Genomic DNA, 21283 nt, shown 5'->3' on the forward strand with positions numbered 1-21283 from the left:
AGTTACAATAGATTAATGATGAGGCATGACTTTTCCCTGCAGAAACTTTGCTCTTCAGATCCTATCTTCTTTCTTTTTTTTGTTCTGGTTTGGTATTTTTCTCTACTTTATATTCTGTTTTCAAACAGCTTATAGGACAAAAATGTATATCTGGGTATATAGTGTGCTTCCTCAAATTATCTCAATCCCATTTTTAACTTTAGGTACAATTGTTACATTCCACTTCTCCAGTGAAATAGCTGGTTTTAATTAAGGAAGGCATATTTTTGCTGCAGATCAGCTATTTCATACTAAGCTCCTTCAAAACTTTTCAATGTACCATCTGGAGCTGATGATTTGCTGCTTTTTAAATTATCGATTTGTTCCAGCTCTTCCTTCTGACACATCTTGATTACCAGAAAAGAGCAAGTCCCAGTAGGTATCACTCTGATATTCTCTGTGCCGAAGAGCTCTGCAAACAAATAATTCAGATTCGCAGCAATGTCTTTATCTTCTTTAATTTCTGCCTTTAATCTTGGGTGATCCAGCTTCTGAACTGCCAGTTAATTTTTCCTACTCTTCTGATTGATAAACCTGAAGCATTCTTATTTTATACCTTTAGTTTTTTGCAGTCTACCACACTTCCTTTTTATTTCCCTTTCATCTGGTCTTTACACTAATTAATAAACCAATGTATTGGAAAGCTGAGGTTAGATTTTCAAATTTGGAAAGGGTCCCTGCCATTAAGTTCTACCGATTGCCTCTTTGCTTGCCTAGTATTACTCTTGTCAGCAACATACATGCTCTCCAGACTATTATTGTTCTTTAGTGGAATTCATGGCATCTGCCTCTACTCTTCCCTCATGAGTTTTCTTGACAAACCCTCTCAACAAGACGAAAACCCACGTGCTCTGAAGTTAAAATTTCAATCACTTTTTTGTACTTTATTTCCCACTAAGCTATCGGATCATATCACATTAATATGTCTGCTAGCAGCTTCAGGTGCAATCTTGCCTTGAATTCCTCCCTGCATATTGCTTAAGATTAGAACCAAAAATCAGTATGTTAGGATCTAAAAATGGGGCATTTTGATCTGAAATTTCATACCTACTTATGGCTCTGGACAAAACTGGAAAAAAAGGTACCTAGCCACTGTTTTAAGACTTTCCAAAAGCAAGAATTGGACAGTAGCTGGCAAACCTGGGGTGTGTAATTGATATCAGTAGCAATCTGGTGGTGGAAGGTGCTTGCCTGCAATAGTGCAGTGATTTAGTGATTAGAGTACTTGCTTCCAGACATGAAAAGGCTGCATGGGAGGGAAGTCAAGTCAGCATTGTCCATCTCAAATGAAACACTCAGCCACCAGGCAGAGAAGAGGGAACACTCTCCCACTTGTTGGGGCAGGGGTTCCTGGCTCAGAAAGAATTACGAAGTTTCTGGGTTGAAAGGAGGCCTGGCACTACAGCCGGGTGGTTTGGGGTCTCAGAGGAGAGAGGTCTCCTAGGTTTGAGTCAGTGTGCTGATCCTTAGCACTTTATTTTATCCAAGAGTCTAGTGCAAAACAGAATATGTAACTTACTGCTGCTGCCTGCTGAGACTTTTCTTTAATACGTAGGAAGAGCTTATCTTTCTGAGACAGAACTGTACAGGAGCATTTTGATCAAGTAAAAGTTGTGGCCTGAGCTCTAAGCCATCTCCGGCTCACAGCACTCACTCCTCAGGCCCAAGCAGCTCCTGCCAAAAAGTTGACAGTTCTTCAGTAGAGTAAGATGAACTGTACCTCAAATGCATGTGAAAAGCAAAGGTATTCGAATAGGCTTGCTTCAGACTACTAAATTTCTGTTATGTTCCTTCCTAAATTGTTGTTCTTCCATGTTTTCTTCTGGTTTCCTCTTGCTGACACACTTAAATACTTCTAAACAGCAGAGTATCCTTAATTCTTTCCTTACCCAGCTCATGCACTCATGCACTGCCAAATCATTACTCATGTAGCAAAAGCCCCCATGAAGTGTCAGCTGAGCTTTAACATTTCTTGTTAAAAATAAATTTAAAAAAAAAAAATCCTACCTCTAGCCATTGAATTGCTGTTAATGATTTAGAAAGAGGAGTTGAAATGCAGCACAGCAGACCTAATCCTCAAATCCTTATACCACTGGCCTGCCCAGTGGGTCCTCTTCTCCCCGTGATAGCTCTTTCCTCATGACCACTTTGCTGCCACTGTTCAGTTCAACCACAGAGAGATATGGGCAACAAACTCAAAATGGCTTCATAGCAGGACAGTGTCTGCACTTAGTGAGGCCTTGTAACCCACCCAGATATGTGGAGGAGGCTTTGCCTTTGGCATCTCTGCCTGCATGTAGGAAGACCTAATTTTGGTTATACCCATTCAAAAAGAAAAGAGCTCTGGCAGAAGAGCTGCGAAGTTAGAGTTGCTGATTTATGTCACGTACAAACCCCTGACTATTGCCTGGTTATCTGTGCAGAAATACTTAGAGACACAAGCCCTCTTGCAGCTAGGGAAAGGCCTTTTGCTGATCCCTTCCATTAAATATTCTGCAAATGCCCAGTCTGATGACTTTTTGCTGCTACCTTTGGTCATGGGGCATCCTCTGACCTGCTACAGATTCTGCTTGATCTTTTCTGGCCAGATTTGAAACCACTGAACCCAAAAAGTGGATGGCAGTAAACCAGCAAATCAACAGAAGACGTCACCACAACCCTCTGACCTCTTGCTCTGCTGAGATACTCCTGACTGAAAGAAACCCAAATTCCCCCTTGCCACCTCATATTCTCCCACCCTGAGCCGTCCACAGACCTCCACACCCCCAGGGGCCCACGGGTGCAGGAGGGACGTTGGTGCCTCGTGCCCCAAGACATGGGGAGAGGGTGCACGGGCGCTGGGCATCCCATCGGGAACCGCGTGTCCCATGGGGTGCTCCCGGCTCCCCTGCCCGGAGCATCCCGCACCTGCTGCACGCCGGGGGGCGAAACCCCGGCTCACCCCACGCTCGGCCCCGGCGCGTCCTCGCCGTGCGGCGGCAGAGCCGCCCTTGCGCTTACCTTTCCCAGGCACGTGCACGGGGGGACAGGCCGCCCCGGAGGATGGCGCAGGGAAGCCGGCAGGCGATGGGTCCCCGAGGAGCCCCCGGGAGCGGGAGTGCCGCTCCCCACGCCGGGCAGCGAAGCACGGGCACGGGAGAACGCCTGGCTGTGGCACGGCTGTGGCACAGCGCTGCTCAGGCGGTGGCTGCGGTGAGGGCAGCGAGCTGTGAAGCTGCTCCCCGCCTCGGCGTTACCATCTCGCCAGCCACGCAGTCCCAGGGAAAAACATCGCCTTCAAACACTGCCGTCATCTCCACCGAGGGCGCGGGGCTGGCTGGCTGGGAATGGCATCACACAACAGACCGGGATGCGCTCCGGGTTCAACACAGGCACCTTCTTCTCCCAAAAGAAAACGAGGACCCCCAAGAGTAACATGCAACACAGATGGAAAACAGGGAGGACCGCATTGAAAGATGCTTCTGGGTCAGGGCTGTGCCGCTTCTCCGATCCAACAGCACCATCTCCTGGGTGGCCCCGGCCGGTCGCCCGGCTGCCAGCAGCTCATCCCAGAGCGTCTCCCCAGGAAGACCCTTCGCCGCTTTCTTCTGCCGTCACCGAAAATGTTTAGTTTCTTTGCTTTCCTTTCGGGCATTATCAGTATTTTTGCAACTGTTTCCTTTCACATACTACTGCTTGTCTCTCGTGGAGAGACTCATCATCACAGACTGATGAGTAAATACATGAAATACTGAAGAATTTCAGATTATGTATATTTTATTCAGCAATACAAGACATTCTTGAATACCAGCCCAAAAACTAACCTCTTCCGAGCTGAGAAGGTTTGAATATGTACCCAATCTTAATGGAGCACATCCTCTTTGAAGTAATCAAAAAGCTCTGTTTCTTAGATAATACCTATATTTTCTTTAGGGGGAAAAAAACAAACAAACCAAAACAAAACAAAACACAAAAACCGAAACACAGCAACAACAAAAAACACCCACCACACTAAATCTACTTGAAGAGCTATTTAGAGTTTAGACAAGTGAAAAGAACAGAAATGGTAGGTGTCATAGTATTACTTCAATGGCAAAATCCTGTGTGACAAGTAGTATTTCAGAGATACTCCTTGTAATGTGTATTTGAAAGCTCTAAAATGCTTGTTGAGATGACCCTGTAAAAGCTTGTGGTTTTCACTCACTAAATTGTAGGTTTAAGACTAAGCACTCCAAAACTTTATTCTCTCTATAGCTACTACTGTAAAAGCAGCAAATCACTTCTCTGTTTCAGTTTGTATTAGTATACAAAGATTTGAGTGTCCTACTTCACTGGTTTGAGGCTAAATTGTATATAAAATCCTTCAGGCTTTGAAGACTGTGCTTATATAACAAGCAAAAAAAAAAGTGTAATTCAGTGATTTTTTTCCAATTCAACACTCCTCCAAAGCTCCTTTTGACTTAATTCACTGTTAAATGCCAAGCGAAATTTTACAGAAACTCATTTTTAAAAGGTGGTAATAAGGCCCCTGTGCAAGCTTTAATTTAGAAGGGACAACATATAACTACAAAACCAGACACACGTGCCTGCACCTCAGTGTCTGTGCAGGAGTGGTCTCATGGCTTTTTATGTAGAACTACTGCAACAATGAAAAGAAAAAAAAAAATCATTTTCCCTGTTGTTTGCTAAGTTAACTCCTTTCATTGGCAAGGCTGTTTCAAAATTAATATTGAACTTGGCCCTTGTGATACAGGAGAATTTGATCTAAGCAAGCAAGGAGATAAAATCAGAACATAACCCTGCAGTAGAACAAAGCGGTTTAGAATAAGTTAATTCTAACTATAGTACACACAGCTATAAAGTGAGGGGTGTACTTAGATATACTGACAGAAAGCAAGATGTTCCGATAGAAAACTTAAACCAGAACAGATTGGCTCAAGAGATTGGAAAATTATATGTACCTGTCACAACTGTGCATTGTACAGGTGAAATAAAAAGGGAAGGATTTTTCTCTGATGGCACATGGTACGTGGCGTGATCCCCCAATAAAGAATTCAATAAAGAATGCTTGCCTGCCTTCTGAATAATCACACTGGTTTCAGAGGGCTCTCTTTATTTTCTGAGAATTCTGTAACACTTGGATTCTTCTTAGATCCTTATAAACCATCTCCACCTGCAAATATTTAATGTAAAAAAGGTACTTTGGAGATGTATTTCTGCATGCTACAGAAAAGTTTCTAGTGACTGCCTCCATCTTTTAGGAAGTTGAATTTGTTTATTTACTCTGATTCTAAAGGTCTTAAAAGATTAATATCACTAGAAATAAAAGTCACCCTTAAAAGGCTTTGTTTCTTCCTGAGAAGGGAGTATAAGCCAGCAGCTTGCTGTCCGGCAAGTGTTTCTGCTGTCTTGTTAAGAAGTGCTCCTCAAAAATGAGAAGATATGAATGCTTGTTGATTGGATACAGCACTGTGCATTCCTCTCAGCTACACCCTATGACTACCATGGATTTTATATAGCACCATGGTCTTTCTAACTAAAACTCCTTTGCTCCTTACCCACTCACTTACTTCCAGAGAAACAAGGCATGTGCAAAAAACTGAATGATAAATTGGAAAAAAAAAAAAGTAAAATAATATCTGAATCCACTTAGCTACATCAGTCCTATTTTCTGTGTAATTAAAACCTGTTTTCCCTAGGAGATTCCAGGAAAGGGCTCAAGTAGTTAAATCAGTGAGGAGTTTCCATAGCCATGATCAGGCCATGTCAGAGACAGCAGCACTTCAAGAAAGAGCTATTAAATGAAACAAGCAGCATCCAGTGAAAAAGTCCAAACCAAATAATGAACAACAGCCCCTTAAAGAACAGTGTGTTCATCTCAACCCTTTCAGCCAAAAAGCAAACTTGACCCCACCACCAAGAACCATTAACAATCCAAAGCCTTTCAACTCTTCCTACCTTTCCTTAGTGTCTTTCCACCTTTGCTCACAGACTCTTTAACAAGTAACATGTATCTTGTAACTAATGAGTGTTTTTTTTCTTACACAATCCTGTAAAATATGGGTGTTGAAAACTCCTGTGTTAGAAAATCTCATTTCTGCAGAAGGGACATGCAAATCAGATTAGTCAGGAATTTACTGCTGAGGCTGCCAACTCTGCTTTTTAATATTACCCTTCTTAGATGCAGGCACAGCCAGGGCCTTGCTGGGATTCTTGGTCCCAGCTCAGGACAGATTTTCTTTGGTACAATTCCTTTATTTCATGTTTCCACGCTTGATTGTTTTTTATGCATTTTGTTAGTATCAACAGGCTCCCAGGAAAGTCCTGCCAAATATTTCTAGCCCATTTTTTAAAGAGCCATAGAACTCAGTGAGAATATGAAAATAAGTCTCAATGTTGTCAGACCTAAAATGGAGGCACTTACGTATTTCAGGGCATTTAGATGGTACAAACTTATTTTTTTGGAGCAGACAAGCAATGGAGAATATTGACCACAGTCAAAATTTGCTAGTAAAATTAATGCAAGGAAAAGGTCATTAGGGCTGAGAAACACGCTTACCTTGTAACCCATTAATGTGTCCCGAGCTGTTAACAGATGTTTTTTCAGAGTTAACTTCAGGAGTAACTTCTGGGTTGACTTATTTTAATTCTCCCATATCAATGCTAGCAGCGCAATAACAAGTCTTTGTAACCTGCTTCCTTCTGCTCCTCAGGAGGACCAGTTCCAGAAGAGCAAAGAAACCCTAACTCTTCGGATGAAGGTTTGGAATATGAACAACCCCATTTGCTTAAACCAAAGCACCTTGCTTTGTATGTAAGAGGCGAGAAGAGTTAGAAGATGCAAAGGATTATCTTATGATCTGGTGAATAGGTTGGTCCACTCAGTTCAGCCTTTCAGCACCAGAGCACCAAAGACATCCTCAGAATAAAATGTAAATAATTATGATAATGGTTTCCAGTTTGGAATACATTCACACTACAACCCTATAATAACAAAATAACAATTCCACGGAATAGTTTACATGCATTTACATACATCTCACTGCAAGCTCTCAGCAGGACAATACAGCCAGAATGGGTCCAGAAGCATCTCACTGCAGGAGCAGCCAGCCAGAACACCTGCCCAGTGCAACGCAGAGAGCACAAAGAGCGGGAATGGGCCTGTGTGGTATTTTGGAACTGGCAGCTCCAAACACCCAGCCTGGATCTGTGGAAGCCCTGCAGGTGGCAACAGTCATGCACAGCCCTAACACCTGACTGACACCCACAGACCCAACTCAAGACTAGGCAGCTTTGCTTCTCTCTTCACCAAAGATGGCAAGGGCAGCTCCCCATCTTTGGTCTTGGCTGTCCTTCCCAGCAACTTCAGCCAGTCTTCCCAAGGTGTATTCCTGACCACTGTTACCTCTTTGGTTTTCATTTTACAGCAGAGGAATTAGGGAAGGACAAGCAGCAGCACCAGTGGTTTTTCCCCCATCCTTCCCCTTACATCCTGTGACAAGCTGCTCCTCCTGAGGGGGAAAAGTCACTCTTTCCTCCACAGAACCTTTTGCATCTCTTGAACCAGGATCCTCTTAGATCCTTCCAGCTCACACCAGCCCCCAGTATTAGCTCAGCACATCCACTGACTGTCACCACATATTCCAATATTAGCAGTTGCCTTCTCTCATTGCCAAAGGGCATGAGAAAAGCAGATGCAATTCTCTCAAGGAGAGGCACAATTTTTTTCCTCAAAAAAATCAGCTCATTTGCAGGGGCATCCCTTTAGGATTGGAAGCACATGCTCTGTTTTACCTCTAGTCTGAGAGACAGTAGAAGATGATGAGCAGAGTGAAGAATACTGCCCACCTTCTAAAATGATCAACCTAACAGAGAACTAGTTTCTTAGGGAAAATACTTTCAATCAACAACAAAATAAAGCTCTTTGTGAGCATGTGAAGTTTTACAATGAAAGCAGATGGTGATTTTTTTATTACAGCTGGATTAACATGAGTGTTTTTACATATGTGAAGCAATTGCTCATGCAGACAGAGGCTGGAAATGTATGGCTTGCACAGGAATGCAGGCAGAAGTTTCTATACCCACTCTGTGGCTTTGTCACACACACTTTATGGAATCACTGCTGCTTTTACTTGCTCAATCATGTTCCAATCAGGCAAAGGATTGATAGAAACACTACTATGTATGTTATGCAAAATTTTAACCAAATGATTAAAAACAAAAGAGAAAAGAAAGTAGAGAAAGTAGAAAAACTTTCATAGCTTTATTAAAAGCAGAAACTTGTGCTGGAAGAAAAAAATTGCTGCTTAGAGGAGAAAGACCACCTTATGATGCTAAAGTTCCCTTTATGTTAAATTACTAGCAGATACTACTGAAAAATATTCAACAGAAGAGTAAAGAATAGAGATCTACAAAACAGCAAATCTGGGGGGTTGTTTTAATAGATTTATTTAGTAGTCAGACTAAGAGTTAACCATTGAAACAGAAATAATCAAATTTTCTTATCTTATTGTTTACTGTGTACATTCGTTTCAATAGGTCTTCTGGCACAACTAAACAAAGACTTTTGAAATTCACTTATATTTCTAAACATTGTTTTACGTTGCCATTCAGAATGGCAAAAACTACTTGTGAAAGATTAGCCATAAGAAAGGTCATTTAATTTGAATTCAAATGCTCAGAATTAATTTTCATCCATACCTAAAGCTTTGCATTTAATGAATGTGGTGTGGTCCATGAACAGAAGAAATCATGCACTCATATCTCCTTGCCTAAAACCGCGAGTGATTGTCCCCGAGTGTAACTTATTCATAGGCAGTGGCCATTCAGTCACCTCCACTGGCACTGGGCAGCTGTCAGGAACAAGGGAATACACAGAGAACACAAGCACTGTATTTATTCCTGGTGATATGAATTGCATTAAAACTAGACAGTAAGCTTACAGTGATCAGTTTGGCAAATTCTATGAAGAATGTACTAGTAGAGTTTCTCCACTTGCTTTAGGTAGGCAGGAGAGATTTAGAACTGGAACTTGCATCAAATCTCTCCTGCCTGCAAGTTCCAGTCCTGTCCTCCTCTTCCACTGACCATTCACAATTTTTTCTTTCTCCAAAACACATTTTCTATCTTATGCAGTGGAAAACATCTTGGGTTTCAAATCAAAAGTAATCAGTTTCATTAGTAATTTAAAATAAAGAGCAACTATTGTAGACAATCAACATAAAATACAGTTTATTTCCAACCATTTGCTTAATTCACATGCAAACTGGTTTATATTAATAAAACTGCATTTAGAAACAGCTTGGTTAGATTTTAACCTTAGCAGTATTGCTATAGAGCTGAAGCTACACTGGTTAACACAATTTGTTTTCACTTAGGGAAATGTGGTTAGATAGCTATAGACAATTCAGAGACTTTCCACAAAGAAATATTTATCTATTCAGTAGCCTGTCTGCTGCACTCATCTTATCCATATGAACATTTCATCTGTAAATTCCATGTTTGAAGACTATATTCTTTGAAGCACAGCAGTCAGGAGAGAAAACACTTGGAAACATAAACATATAAAAAGATAACTTAGTACTAGCAAATAATACAAGATTACAGTAATAACTGAAGTGTTCTCCTGTACTATTTCAAGCTAGAATACTGAAGCCTGAAACAATTCCCACATTTGAGCACTAACACTGAACTACAACACACAAATTATATAAGCAGGGGGAAAAGTTGCTTTGCAAGAGGTAGAAAAGGTTTTATAAAATATTTAGGCACAATGCTTAGCAGTTTTAAAAGCCATCAGAAAGTTACAAAGTAATAATGACCACTACATATGTATTTGTACAGGTCTGTTTATTTTTACCCTTTGGAATAAAAGCATATTTCATGCACTCTCAAAATCTTTTTTCTCCTATATTGTTGGAAAACTGTTTTTCTCCTATATTGTATGTGATTACACAAGTTTTACAGGCTTTCAGGAAGTCTTATCACCAGGAGTTATACAGAAAAACTGATGCACTATTACTTAACGCTTTTTCAAGAGAAGAAAGGGAATGAAATGCTCTTTGTGTAGGTTCATGTATCAAAGAACAGAGAAACACACACTCAAAATTCATAAAAATATTATTAGTTCTTTTGGTTTACTCCCACCTCAATTAAGGAGAGAATGCTTTAGAAGTGAACTACTTCTTTTTCAAAACAACAATTTCCACAAACGTATGTTATACAGTGCAGTGGTTATATTCAAATTTTCACAATATCCATAAATCATAATACCAAGATCACTACATTTACCATGAGCTAAGAGACATTCATTTAGTGTCAGTTCAAAAAGATGCCTTCTTTGACCTAAAGTACGTAAGGCTTTATTGGTAACAAGTTCTCATCAAAGATTTGCTTTATTCCTGTCACAGCACTTTTCTTTTCTTGCTCATTTTACTTTTTTTCTTGGTCTTTCTCTGCATCCAGTAGCGCTGAACGGATTCCTAGTTTCTTCAGCTCTTCTACAAGATCTCCATTCTGGTGCATCTGGAGGAGTATATCACAGCCACCAACGAATTCACCATTGAGGTACACTTGTGGGATGGTAGGCCAGTTGGAGTAGTTTTTTATTCCTGCGTAAGATAAAAAAAAAAGTATTAAAGGTTTTCCCCCTCTCTGAATACAATGGTCTTTTAAAAGGAATGCATTGCTTCCCCAGGACAGTACTACTGATATTTGCTTTCCCATTAAGGCAAAAATTTATCTACATAACAAGAGCACTATCAGAAAAAAAAACTATGTTAGAGTTATGTTTGGTTCTCACTCCAACTCAAAGACGTGGGTTGAAAGATATGGAGTCAGCTCCTATACTGACTTCAAACAGGAGCTGGAAAAATGTAGTTTCTCTTCTCCCTCCCAGGAAACAAGCAAATATGATTTTTCAATCAATTACAGAAATATGAAGTATTGAAAAATACTGATAACTGTTTCCTTTGCTTTATGTTTCCCAGAGGGACTTTAAAATACTTTGTGTTCTTACTGAATTCATAGTTATACTTACTCCTGTAATTTCGACTGCAAGATATATTCAACCCTGGAGAAGCCTTATGAATTTCAAACTGCTTTATCTTTCAGTGCCAGACCTTACAGCCCATGGGAGGGGCAAAAAGGAAGTCTCTTTAAAAGTACTCATTAAAGAAAACAGAGCTCGAGCCACAATTATGAAGTACAGAATTGAAGTTTAAAACTTTACTTCCTAGAAAACAAATCTAAGACCACCCAAAAATACAAACTGATCGGCTGGTGCACATTGAAACTCAGCTTGCACTTAAAGGCATCACATAAAAAATTATACAGAAGAATCACTGTATCTAATTTGCCACTTTTTAAATGACCCTTCACACAAAGCCATTATTTCTGTAGCAGAGGAAACAGCTAAATCCTACAGCTGCATGCTTTTATACTGTGTCCACCAGCATTTGATTAGATAACAAGTTTTGAATTCAACGTTTTTATGTATTTTCAATATGCAATGCCTGGAATTTTTCTGCCAAAGGCATTAAAGCCCATATAGCAAAGTTAAGCCTACAGACAACAGAGGTGCCTTTTCAGAACATCAGAGCCCATTCACCTTGGAAGTCAACCCTCTACAGACCACCGGTGAGCTTTAGCATAGCTGTCAAAGTACTAACAACAAATATTAGATCTGTATAGTTGAAAGCACAAGGGAACTTGTTTTCTCCTTAGAAAACATTTTAACCTCTAAATACTGTAAAGATAAACCCCCAGATACTCCAGGTAAAAAATAACCATATAAGTAAATTATGCTTATTTTATTGGAACTTACACTGCTTTCCTTTTTAATAAATATGTCTAAGTGCACAAATATACAGCGGGATTATTATTTTAATGTATAAAAGATGCAACAGAGATAATAATTCCCCTTGGTAAAATATCAGTGTGTTTAAAAAAATCCACTAAAATAATAGCAACCTAGAAAAAAAAATGGCTGTGACAAAGTATTCCTAAACACTGTCAGTTAAGAGATTCTATTTTGCCTTCAGATTCTGTGGACAACCAATGTTTCAAAAGCCCAAAAGAGCAAGTTTAGCATATAAATCAAGGTCAAAGGAAACTCATAACCATCTAACTTAACCTTAATCACCACCTGTAACTTCTTCCTTAGTATTTCATTAAAACCTCTCTCAGTTGTTTAGATACCATTTGCAGAAATTTTAAGCTTTGATGTCAACTTGTATTTATCAATACTTTTCTTAAGTGCTCTTTGGCCTTTGAGTACTCAAAACTGCTCAAATTGTCCTAAAGGTCTTTTAACCCATAAAAGTTTCAATGAAAAACTGAGTTCCAACATTAAGATGTGCTTGAGGATGACCGTACTCAAAAGAGCAGATATGACGTAGGGTTTGTTTTTCTAGAGATATTGCAATGCCAAATATGAATTGAGAACCAAGGGCTCTACATAATAAACCTACTGCTAACAAGCATTCCAAGGTAACACCAATAATTCTTTTCACAGAAATATTTTTTTCAAGGACCCAACTCCACAAGCACTGATAGTACTTTCAAGGACAATCAACTTCAGATAAAAACAAGAATATGATCAAGCTCAGTTGCTCTGTGTGCTGCATTTCATGTATTGGACAAGCTGCTTTAAATGCCTTTGTGCCGGGACTCAATCAGATCACAAACTGAACACCCCCTCAGCTGGCCACGCAAATCCTGCCTTAGTTACTGTTACTGCTCCAGTAGTGTTAAAGCCAGTCAGCCTTGGCTACTCCTGCTGCACTCGGGATGTGCCTTTGTGATGGTTCCTTTGGCAATACAGACATCCCAAGGGATCTCCATCCCCCTCTCTGCAGATCGTTTACTTGCTGCGCTTCAGAAGCTGCAGCTTCTGCTCTGAACCATTTGCTCTGGAAAACTACATTCCACAGGCCAGTGTTCAGTTTACAGCTGTGCTAGCACACTTTAAGGTGACTGTGAAACCAGGAGTGGTGCAAAGCATCACTGAAAAGGGTACCCAATTCCAGTTACATATTTTCAGCCTCTCTTGCCAGCACTAGCACTAATGAACGATGCCCACATAAAAGAACTGACTCAAGCAACACTCATTCCTACCACACTTTCTCCAGAAAAGTAAGGTTTTCATGGGGATCTCAGAACCATTAAGGTTAGAAAAGACCTCTAAGGTCATCAAGTCCAATTGTTAACACAGCACCATTGTTTACCAGTAAACCACATCCCCAAGTGCCATATCCACACGCCTTTTGAACACCTCCAGGGGTGGAGATACAACCACTTCCCTGGGCAGCCTGTTCCAAAGCAAGTATGACTAAGGAAAGGCTGATACAAGGGTGACAGCAAGTACCAAGATCCCCTGCTTGGTAGCATCCCATGCTTTGGTAAAGCAACAGTGAAAATAACCTGAAGGTGAACCACTACAACAGTTTAAACTAGTTTAAACTACGCTTTTCTAGTATGTAATCTCAAGCTTCTCTGCCACCTTGGTGACTTGAACCAGTCTAATGCTGTCCATTAGCTGAGAGCAGGATGGATAACTTCTGGAAGAGCCAGCTTCAAGAAACCTGAAATGTCATGGAGTCCAAGAGTATGCCAAGCTTTAATAAGAAGGATTTGTGTCAGGGAAGCTTATCTTCAGCTGAAGTTCAGATAAATCACATGAAGTACCAGTAACTTTAGTTTCACAGATCCGAGCATGCTTTTAGGTGAAGAGGTAAGTAGGGGAGTTGTACTGCTTTTACAGCCTGCCATATTTTAGCACAGGGCATGTTCCAGCAGTTGAACTATAACTACCTAAAAATAAGGTGTTTCAACACATACAGGCAAGAAACCAACAAGCACTTCAGATTTGCCTGAATCGCCATCTCTCCAACAGCCTGCTCTTACTACAAATGTATAAGCACAGATATAGGCCAACCTTTAAGTTAGGTTCAGGTGAATACAAAGCTAGTGGCCAGCTCACATACAGCAATCTCCTTACAGATCAGTCTCTAGTTGATGTCGATATTTTCACGGCTAAAGGCTCTGCATCCCCTCACTACCATGCAGTGCAGATCGTGGTCACTTTTGAACACCTGAGGCCAGATCCTGGCCTTCAGGCAGTAACTGCTGAACTACACTTGGCAACTTACAGAACTACAGCTTTGAGCAGCCCTGTCCTCTCCTCTGATAGAGACAGCCATCCATAGCAGCAGGCACATACAGGCTTTTTAGGGTGTAGTAGGTAATACAGATGAAGCAGTACAACAGTCTGCTGGCCTTGAAAGTGGCTGTGTTGTTCCCCAGCTCTTCAAGGCTCCATTCTTGGTGCTGGCTCTGGCACTCAGCTCACAGTACAAAATGCTAGTTCATCTTGCACACCCAGTGTTCCAGGTAATAAACTGAGCTGGCCCTCTGTACAGCTGGACAGGTGCCAAAGCCTGTGCATGGAAGGGAACAGAACAACTTCTTTAAGCACCTGGGAACCAGCAGGATATTGTGCAAGTGTACGCTCCATAACTGCATTCATCACTTAGCCAAACAGTTTGAATCAAAACACTAATTTCAATTTAAAGCTCTGGTAGCCATGAGAGCAATGAGCTCTGGGAATGCTCAGCACAAGCCTGAATTCATGTAGAGGAAAAATGTAAAGTGCTCAAAAGGAAGATGTTCCTGCTACATAGGAAGAAAATACTATATATTCACCTGGTCAAGTCCCCAGAGACTATAACTTACAAATGCATTGCTCATTCAAGGGCTCACAAAAGCCCCCTCAACCAAAAGTGAAATGCTGATGGTTTGATTTCAAGGTTTTGTTTCCTCCTTTTTAGTTTATGAGTCTGTTCTAGTAAACCATACAATTAATAAATTCAGATATGTAAATAAAGTTTAGAAAACTATCGTAATCTGTTCACCTGCCAAAGTAAGTAGAAGATTTACTTGAACAAAACCAACATTCATTAACAAAATATGTCATCACACAGAAATTCCAGTAGCTAATACCATACCAACTATTATACCTGTGAACTGTAAAGCAAACAAGGACTAGAAAAATCAGCCTTTCAGCTAAGAGCTAATGAAAGACTGAATAGGTCAGATGACACCAAAAACAGAGGAGAAGAAAGTCACCTGATACGTGCCAGCATGTGGCTTTAAAGCACATTTTAGTGTATTCTGGACAAGAACTGTTAATGCATTGCACCTGCAAGACTAATTACTATGTACATGTATTATTTTTTTTTGCTTTAAAATTTTTTCAAATAACCACATAGAACCTCAAAAGTCAGAAGAGGGAAAGATGACAAGCATTACCAGAACAGAGTTTCCATAACTGGCAAAAAACTCTTATACAGAATAGCCAGTACCACTTGAGCAGTAATGGTGAAACTATTACTAAATATTTCTTGTGCAAATGATTAGCATAACTTTTTACTTTATCAAAAGAAGCCCAGAAGGCAGTACCAGCTGGGAATCAAGTAGTACCAGTCCAAGCCACACATGAAATTTCACCATGCTGTTTACAGGGAAGACAAAACTTGATAAAGTATTTCAGAGGTCTGTAGCACAGCTCTGTATCTATGAACTAGGAAAGGCAGCATGGTAAGAAGAGCCTGATCTCAAAGAGTCACCCCGCACACAGAACTGTGTTCAGCTGATAACCGGGATGTCTTGGACAAGGGGAGGGTCACAGAAACCAAACCTGGGCATCTGGGTAGGGCAACCTCAATGGCACATCTCTGTGATATGCTTCAAATTCCACTAACACACAGATGGAATCACAGAATCCATCAGGTCAGAAAAGACCTCTGAGATCATTAGGTCCAACCTACGACCCAACACCACCGCGTCAACTCGACCACGGCACTGGTGCCACATCCAGTCTTTCCTTGAATACCTTCAGGGATGGTGACTCCACCACCTCTCGGGGCAGCCCATTCCAGCGTCAAATCACCCTTTCTGCGAAAAAATTCCTCCTAATGTCCTACCTAAACCTCCCTCAGCAAAGCTTAAAACGATGTCGTCTTGCCCTGTTGCTCGTTGCCTGGGAGAAGGGATCGATCCCCACCTGCCTACAACCTCCGTTCAGGTAGTCGTAGAGAATCATAAGGCCCTCCCTGAGCCTCCTTTTCTCCAGGCTGAACACCTCCAGCTCCCTCAGCCGCTCCCCACAGGACGTGCTCCAGACCCTTCCCCAGCTCCGTTCCCTCCTCCCCGCGATCTGGGCCTCCTCGATAAAAGATCCCAAACCCGACCCAACCCACCCAAAAACGAGCAGAGGCAAGTCACAGGTGACACCAGCGGGCAGGGGCCGCCCCGCGGCTCCCACATTGCCCGCGGCCGGGGGCGTTGAGGCAGCCCCGACCTCCCGAGGGCCTTTCCCACAGGGAATTCTACCCCCACAGCGGAGCCGGGGCCGGCCCGGGACGGAGGCGGCGCGCAGGGGTGACCCCGGCCCGTCGCGGCGCTGACCTTGGCGGAGGTCGGGGTCCTGCAGCACGTCGTGGGCGCGGTAATCCTCCACGCCGTGCAGCCGCAGGATCTGCACCACGGCGTTGCTGAACCCGCACAGCGGCTGCGCCGGGCTGCCTTTCATGAACACCACCACCGGGTGCTCCCGCACCAGCCGCTCCACCGCCTCCCGCGACCCCGACCCCGAGCCGCCGCCCCCGCCTCCCTGGGCCCCGGTGCCCTCTCCGGCCGCCTGGCTCAGCGGGCGCCCGGCCCGGCCCCGCAGAGCGGCGGCGGCGGCGGCCCCGACCCGCCAGCCCGCCCGCACCGCCGCGCTCATCGCCGCACAGCTCCCACCGCGCCCGCAGCGCCCGCCCGGCGGTGGGGACAGGGACCGGCCACCGCGGAGCGCCCCCTCCGGATAGGCCTAAGGAACCGCCAATCAGCGGCAACAGCCAATAGCGTGAGGACACAGCGAAACTCATCCCGCCCAGCAACCCCGAGGCGGCTTTGCCTTCCTAGCGGAGGGATCCGAGCCGCTGCGACCGCATTGGGGGACGGAGTTGTCAATCTAGTGCGGATTGGTTGATCCCGCCCTCCCCGCGGACGCGATTGGTCAGACTTGCTTCGGGGCGGGGCTTTTATAGGGAAATCGCAGAGGGGCGCGTGATCGGCGTGAGGTTCCTTCCGCTTCCGGGTGGTGCTGCCGACGCTCGTGGTGTCGGGGGTGCAGGGGCCGCCGCCCTCACTCGGGACCTCCATGGGGGGAATGTGCCGCCCTTCCTCTCCGCCGGGGGATGGATGTGCCGCCCTTCCCCTCCCAGGCCTCCCGTGCCCTTCGCGGGGGGCGAGGAGGACTTGCCGGGCGGCCGCCGCCGTACTCAGCCACTCCCTTCAGAGCCGGGAGGGCGCGCCGAGGGCCTGTGGGGAGCTCTGGGCTGTGTTTGGGCGCCGCCTGCCCTTGGGCTGGGGCTGGGTCCTGTCCTGCCGGCCCTTTGTTGGTGTAGGATGTGGTGGAGCTCCCTGGGGTCGGGGGTGTTGAAGGGCCAAGGTAGATCCGGGCAGGAGGGGCTGCGCTGGTCCATCGGCCGCCTGTGCGGGGCGAGGCTCAGAGGAGGCAGCAGTGGGACCTTTCAGTCGGCACCTCCTGTCCCCATAGGCAGCAGAGGCTTTAAGTGGGCAGTTGGCAAAGTGCTGGCTGGCTCTGCCTCCCTGCTGGCTTTGGCCGTTCCCAGGGGTCGATTTGACTGCGTTCAGTTGCCCTGTTTTGGTTGATTTTTTTTTTTGTTGGGATGAAGCGGGCGATTTGTATCACTGAGGAAGAAACCGTTCGTTGCATGCTCAGCTTTAGTGCTGAGGGAGGAACTCGAGCAGCTTTGCACAGCTCGAGTGGCTGCAGGATGGAGAGGTGGGAGCGAGGTTGGGCTGGGTGGCTGCCCGTGCAAAAGGGTGCTTCAGTGGGTGCTGGAACACGGGCAGAACTGCTGAACGTTAGCCAGGGAAGTGCTGGATTTGGAGCATGTCCTGCAGATGGTGTGTGCAGCCAGCTGTGCCTGAGCTCCGGGGCAGATCCCGTATTCTTTCCAAGAACTTGGTGCAGAGCATGGAGGTCTCCTGAAGCAGCAGGGCCCATCCTGTAAGTAGAAGAAAAATGTTGGAAAGTTTTCCTCTGTACTGAAATACATTCTCTCACAAATAACAAGTCAAAGTGTGTTTCTGAGTATTAATTTCCATTGCACCTGTAATATTTGGACTTTTGGTATATTAATGGCCATTTGTCTTTACTTGCATTTGTAAGGAGTATAACTTTTTCCATCCAGTTCTGCTCCTGTGAGAGCTTTACAAACAAGATTGACTTGTCTTCAGCATTCAGAAGACTGCTTGCCTAGCTTTGTTTTTTGTAGTATCCAGATGATGCTTGAGTGACAACTTTGTTTTCATTGTTTATGAAATCACTCTCAGGCATCACTTCTGTTGCCTTTTATTTAAATTTAATTAGAACACGTTCCAAAGGGAATTGTGCCAAACTTGCACTTTATCATCCCATGTCAATAGCTTATGAATAATAAAAGTGTTGCTGCACTATTTGAAAGTAGATGTATTTATGAAGAAATACTTTCTACAGTTAATTTGAAGGCCAAGTTCACATGTGGTGTAGCTGATGAATATTGTGTATTTTGTGTGTCAGTTCATTTTGATTTCAGCAGAACATCACAAGCCAGGCTCAGTTGTGTTGATAAAGACACAGAGAAGTGTTTGCTTTCTGTGGTTAATGTGTCGTGATTAATGTGGTGAAGGTTGTGCAATATGAGGAAAAATGTGTCCACTTTGTGCTAGATGAAACTACAGTAACTTATGAGGAGCATAGGTGTGCTTTTCTATTTGTTTAACTGTTTTAATATAAAGAGACATAACCAGTGTTAAGTGTAACAGCCCAAGTAGTCTGTTTTGTTTTAGATGCTGGGGAGTCAGAGTGGAATGAAATCAAAATTGATTAAAAAGAAAGATATCTTTCTGTTCTTAAAGACAACTTTATTTTTAAATGCTTTTTTTCAACAAAATATTCAGCTATGAACAGGGCTCTAGTATTTACCTCCCTGAATTTTGTGCCAGCTATTTCTACAAGGGGACGGTTCATTAGAAATAAGTGACACAGGGACACCAGACTCAAGAGTAACATGTGAGGATATGCTCTTTCCAGTCTAACATAACCAACCACAGTTGTCGTTTAATCCTCTGTAGTCGAAGAGGTGCCCTTGGTTGTTGGTACCCTGGGCACACCAGGCTTGCAGAGAGAGCACCTGTGTGAGGAAGCCGAGGCATTGCCTGTCAGAGGAGCAGCAGCGACATGTGCAATATTCCTCCAACAGCTGCCATTCTGTTGCCACGGAGATAATGACTTATCCCATGTCATTATTGATCTACCAACAGTAAGAGCAATTGTGCAGTCTGATATTGTTTGGCAAATAAAGTAATGTCTGCTGAACACTGAAAAACTGCTATAAGTGTTGGAAAGCTGCTCAGAAGTCTGTGCTAAATAGAGGTACCTGAATTTGTAATTACTCACTGTAGTTTTGTGAGATTGGCCTGTGAGCTAATATTAAGCTTAACAGAATGGTTTTTAATAAAGTATTTAGTATGGTCAAATGCTTCTGGATTATGCAATATGCAGCAGTTTGTTAGTGGATAAACACTTTTCCCTGATGATAAGACTTAGAACAATTAGTCCATGTACGCTCTAGACACAGAGTTTATTATGTCACCAGGTCCTGTCTTCTATCAGTCTAAGTGAAACTTCTTGTATTTTCCAGATAATGATTTAAATCATCTGTTCAGAAGAAATATTAATGGGACTCCCATAAGACTCCTGACAGTTTGATGATGTTCCTGCTAGAAGACCTATTACCTCATTTTGAAAACACTAATAAAAGCACCAGTATTCAAGCTGCAGGGCTCAAATGCTCACTGTTAGTCCTAAGTTAGTTTACTTTCAGGCATTCTGCTGCTGAACAGAATTATTAATTATAAATTGATGGATTGATGTTCTTACACGGTGTACAAGGAGGTGGACATCCAAGAATGAAACTGTCAGCAGTAAGGTTTTTATTTTTGTTTTTAAGAAGAGGAGAGCTAAGTTAGCTGGTGAGAAAGAAAAGTCTCATTTCGGTTTATCAGAACAGCACACCTCTTCATGTTCAAGCCTGATATCAGTGTGTCATTCTGACTTGTGATAGTGACTGGAAATGAGGTCCCTTATTGTACCCTAACAATTGAGCTCTACTTAGGCCATTTTTTTTTGTTTCTTGAAGTTTTTTAGTGGGTTGGCTTGAGCTCCAGCTGTTCTGCATGCCAGGTAAATAATTTCAGCATACCATAAAGGTAACATCTGGCAGCACTGACATATCTTCAGTTTTCAGACCATTATGAATGCTTAAAATGCACCTATAATTCTGGGCTGCCTAAGTTGTGAACACTGAAGACACATCTGTGAAAAGTTCTTGGTTATTTTGAAGATGAGCTAGTTTGAAAAAGTTGTGCAACAAGCAGCAGAAATGTAGAAGTGTTGTGAGGGTTTTACTGATGTAGAAAATCAGGTCCCATGGGAAAGTAATATTTTGGAATTTAGGCTGTATGTAACTTCCCATTTTGGGTCTAACCTGGAGATCTATAAGCAAGCTTTTTTCTGAACCGGGTGGGTAATTACATAATATCCATGGATTTATATTCCCAAGACAGTGTCTGTGATAGCTTTGAAATACAACAGTCCATTTCATAAAGGACAGAGCCGAAGAATACGTACAAAATTACCTACATCAGTTTAACTGATGGGGGATAAACATGACCTAAGGCAGTTTTTTGACTTAGATCATGTAAGGATGCCTTTGGCAGAGAGGGGTAAAGGAAAAATATCTGAGCTTCACATTCAACAAGTAGAATGCAAGACCAAGTTCAGGCTTGAATGTGGACCTTTAAAAGAGGCACTCTTTAGACTTCAGGTTTGCTTCTTAGTGACATTGATCTCACTTTGTTCCTGTTTTCACTCTGCTTTGTGAGTTGTGACACTGTCCTGAAGCTAGGATGTAGTATGACCTCTGTAATAGAGGAGCAGAGTATTCTTTGTGATAAGCAAGCTGCTTGCAGCTGTTCTGCCTGATCAGAATCTCTAAGATCCTTGTTTCTTAGTTGCACATGGTAGTGGTGCTTGAGTCTTTCAATATTACAGAGGAAGCATAATTTTATATACATCTATTTACATGCAGAACTGAGAAATACTACCTCTAATAAGAACACCTCTTGCCTCTTTTAACCTAGGAGTTAG

General features: G+C 42.9%; 1 protein-coding gene, 1 long non-coding RNA gene and 1 other non-coding gene across 3 annotated transcripts in view; 1 reads left to right on the forward strand and 2 right to left on the reverse strand.

Annotated features, from left to right (window-relative positions):
- The window catches only part of LOC113944458, a 165799-nt gene extending 162293 nt beyond the window's left edge, over nt 1-3506 (reverse strand). The window contains exon 1 of the long non-coding RNA XR_003526696.1: nt 3040-3506. This is a non-coding gene — a long non-coding RNA (uncharacterized LOC113944458). The remainder of the gene's footprint in view (nt 1-3039) is intronic.
- Nucleotides 3507-9227: 5721 nt separating this feature from the next.
- Nucleotides 9228-16834, reverse strand: GLRX5 (glutaredoxin 5). Its single transcript, XM_027637579.1, has 2 exons — nt 16486-16834; nt 9228-10628 (listed from the first exon to the last, which is right to left on the reverse strand). The coding sequence occupies exons 1-2, from the start codon at nt 16802-16804 to the stop codon at nt 10450-10452; spliced, it is 498 nt and encodes a 165-aa protein (XP_027493380.1). The 5' UTR covers nt 16805-16834; the 3' UTR covers nt 9228-10449.
- Nucleotides 16835-19197: 2363 nt separating this feature from the next.
- Nucleotides 19198-19471, forward strand: LOC113944853. Its single transcript, XR_003526848.1, has one exon.
- Nucleotides 19472-21283: the final 1812 nt, after the last annotated feature.

This window comes from Corapipo altera, unplaced genomic scaffold (genome assembly GCF_003945725.1).
Source record: "Corapipo altera isolate COAL_440 unplaced genomic scaffold, ASM394572v1 23, whole genome shotgun sequence".
In the NCBI taxonomy this organism is placed as follows: domain Eukaryota; kingdom Metazoa; phylum Chordata; class Aves; order Passeriformes; family Pipridae; genus Corapipo; species Corapipo altera.

Coding starts and splice junctions, on each gene's coding strand:
- GLRX5 (XM_027637579.1), bottom strand. CDS start 16,804: ATGAGCGCGGCGGTGCGGGCGGGCTGGCGGGTCGGGGCCGCCGCCGCC. Junction 10,629..16,485: donor GGACCCCGACCTCCGCCAAG/GTCAGCGCCGCG, acceptor TATCTTACGCAG/GAATAAAAAACTACTCCAAC.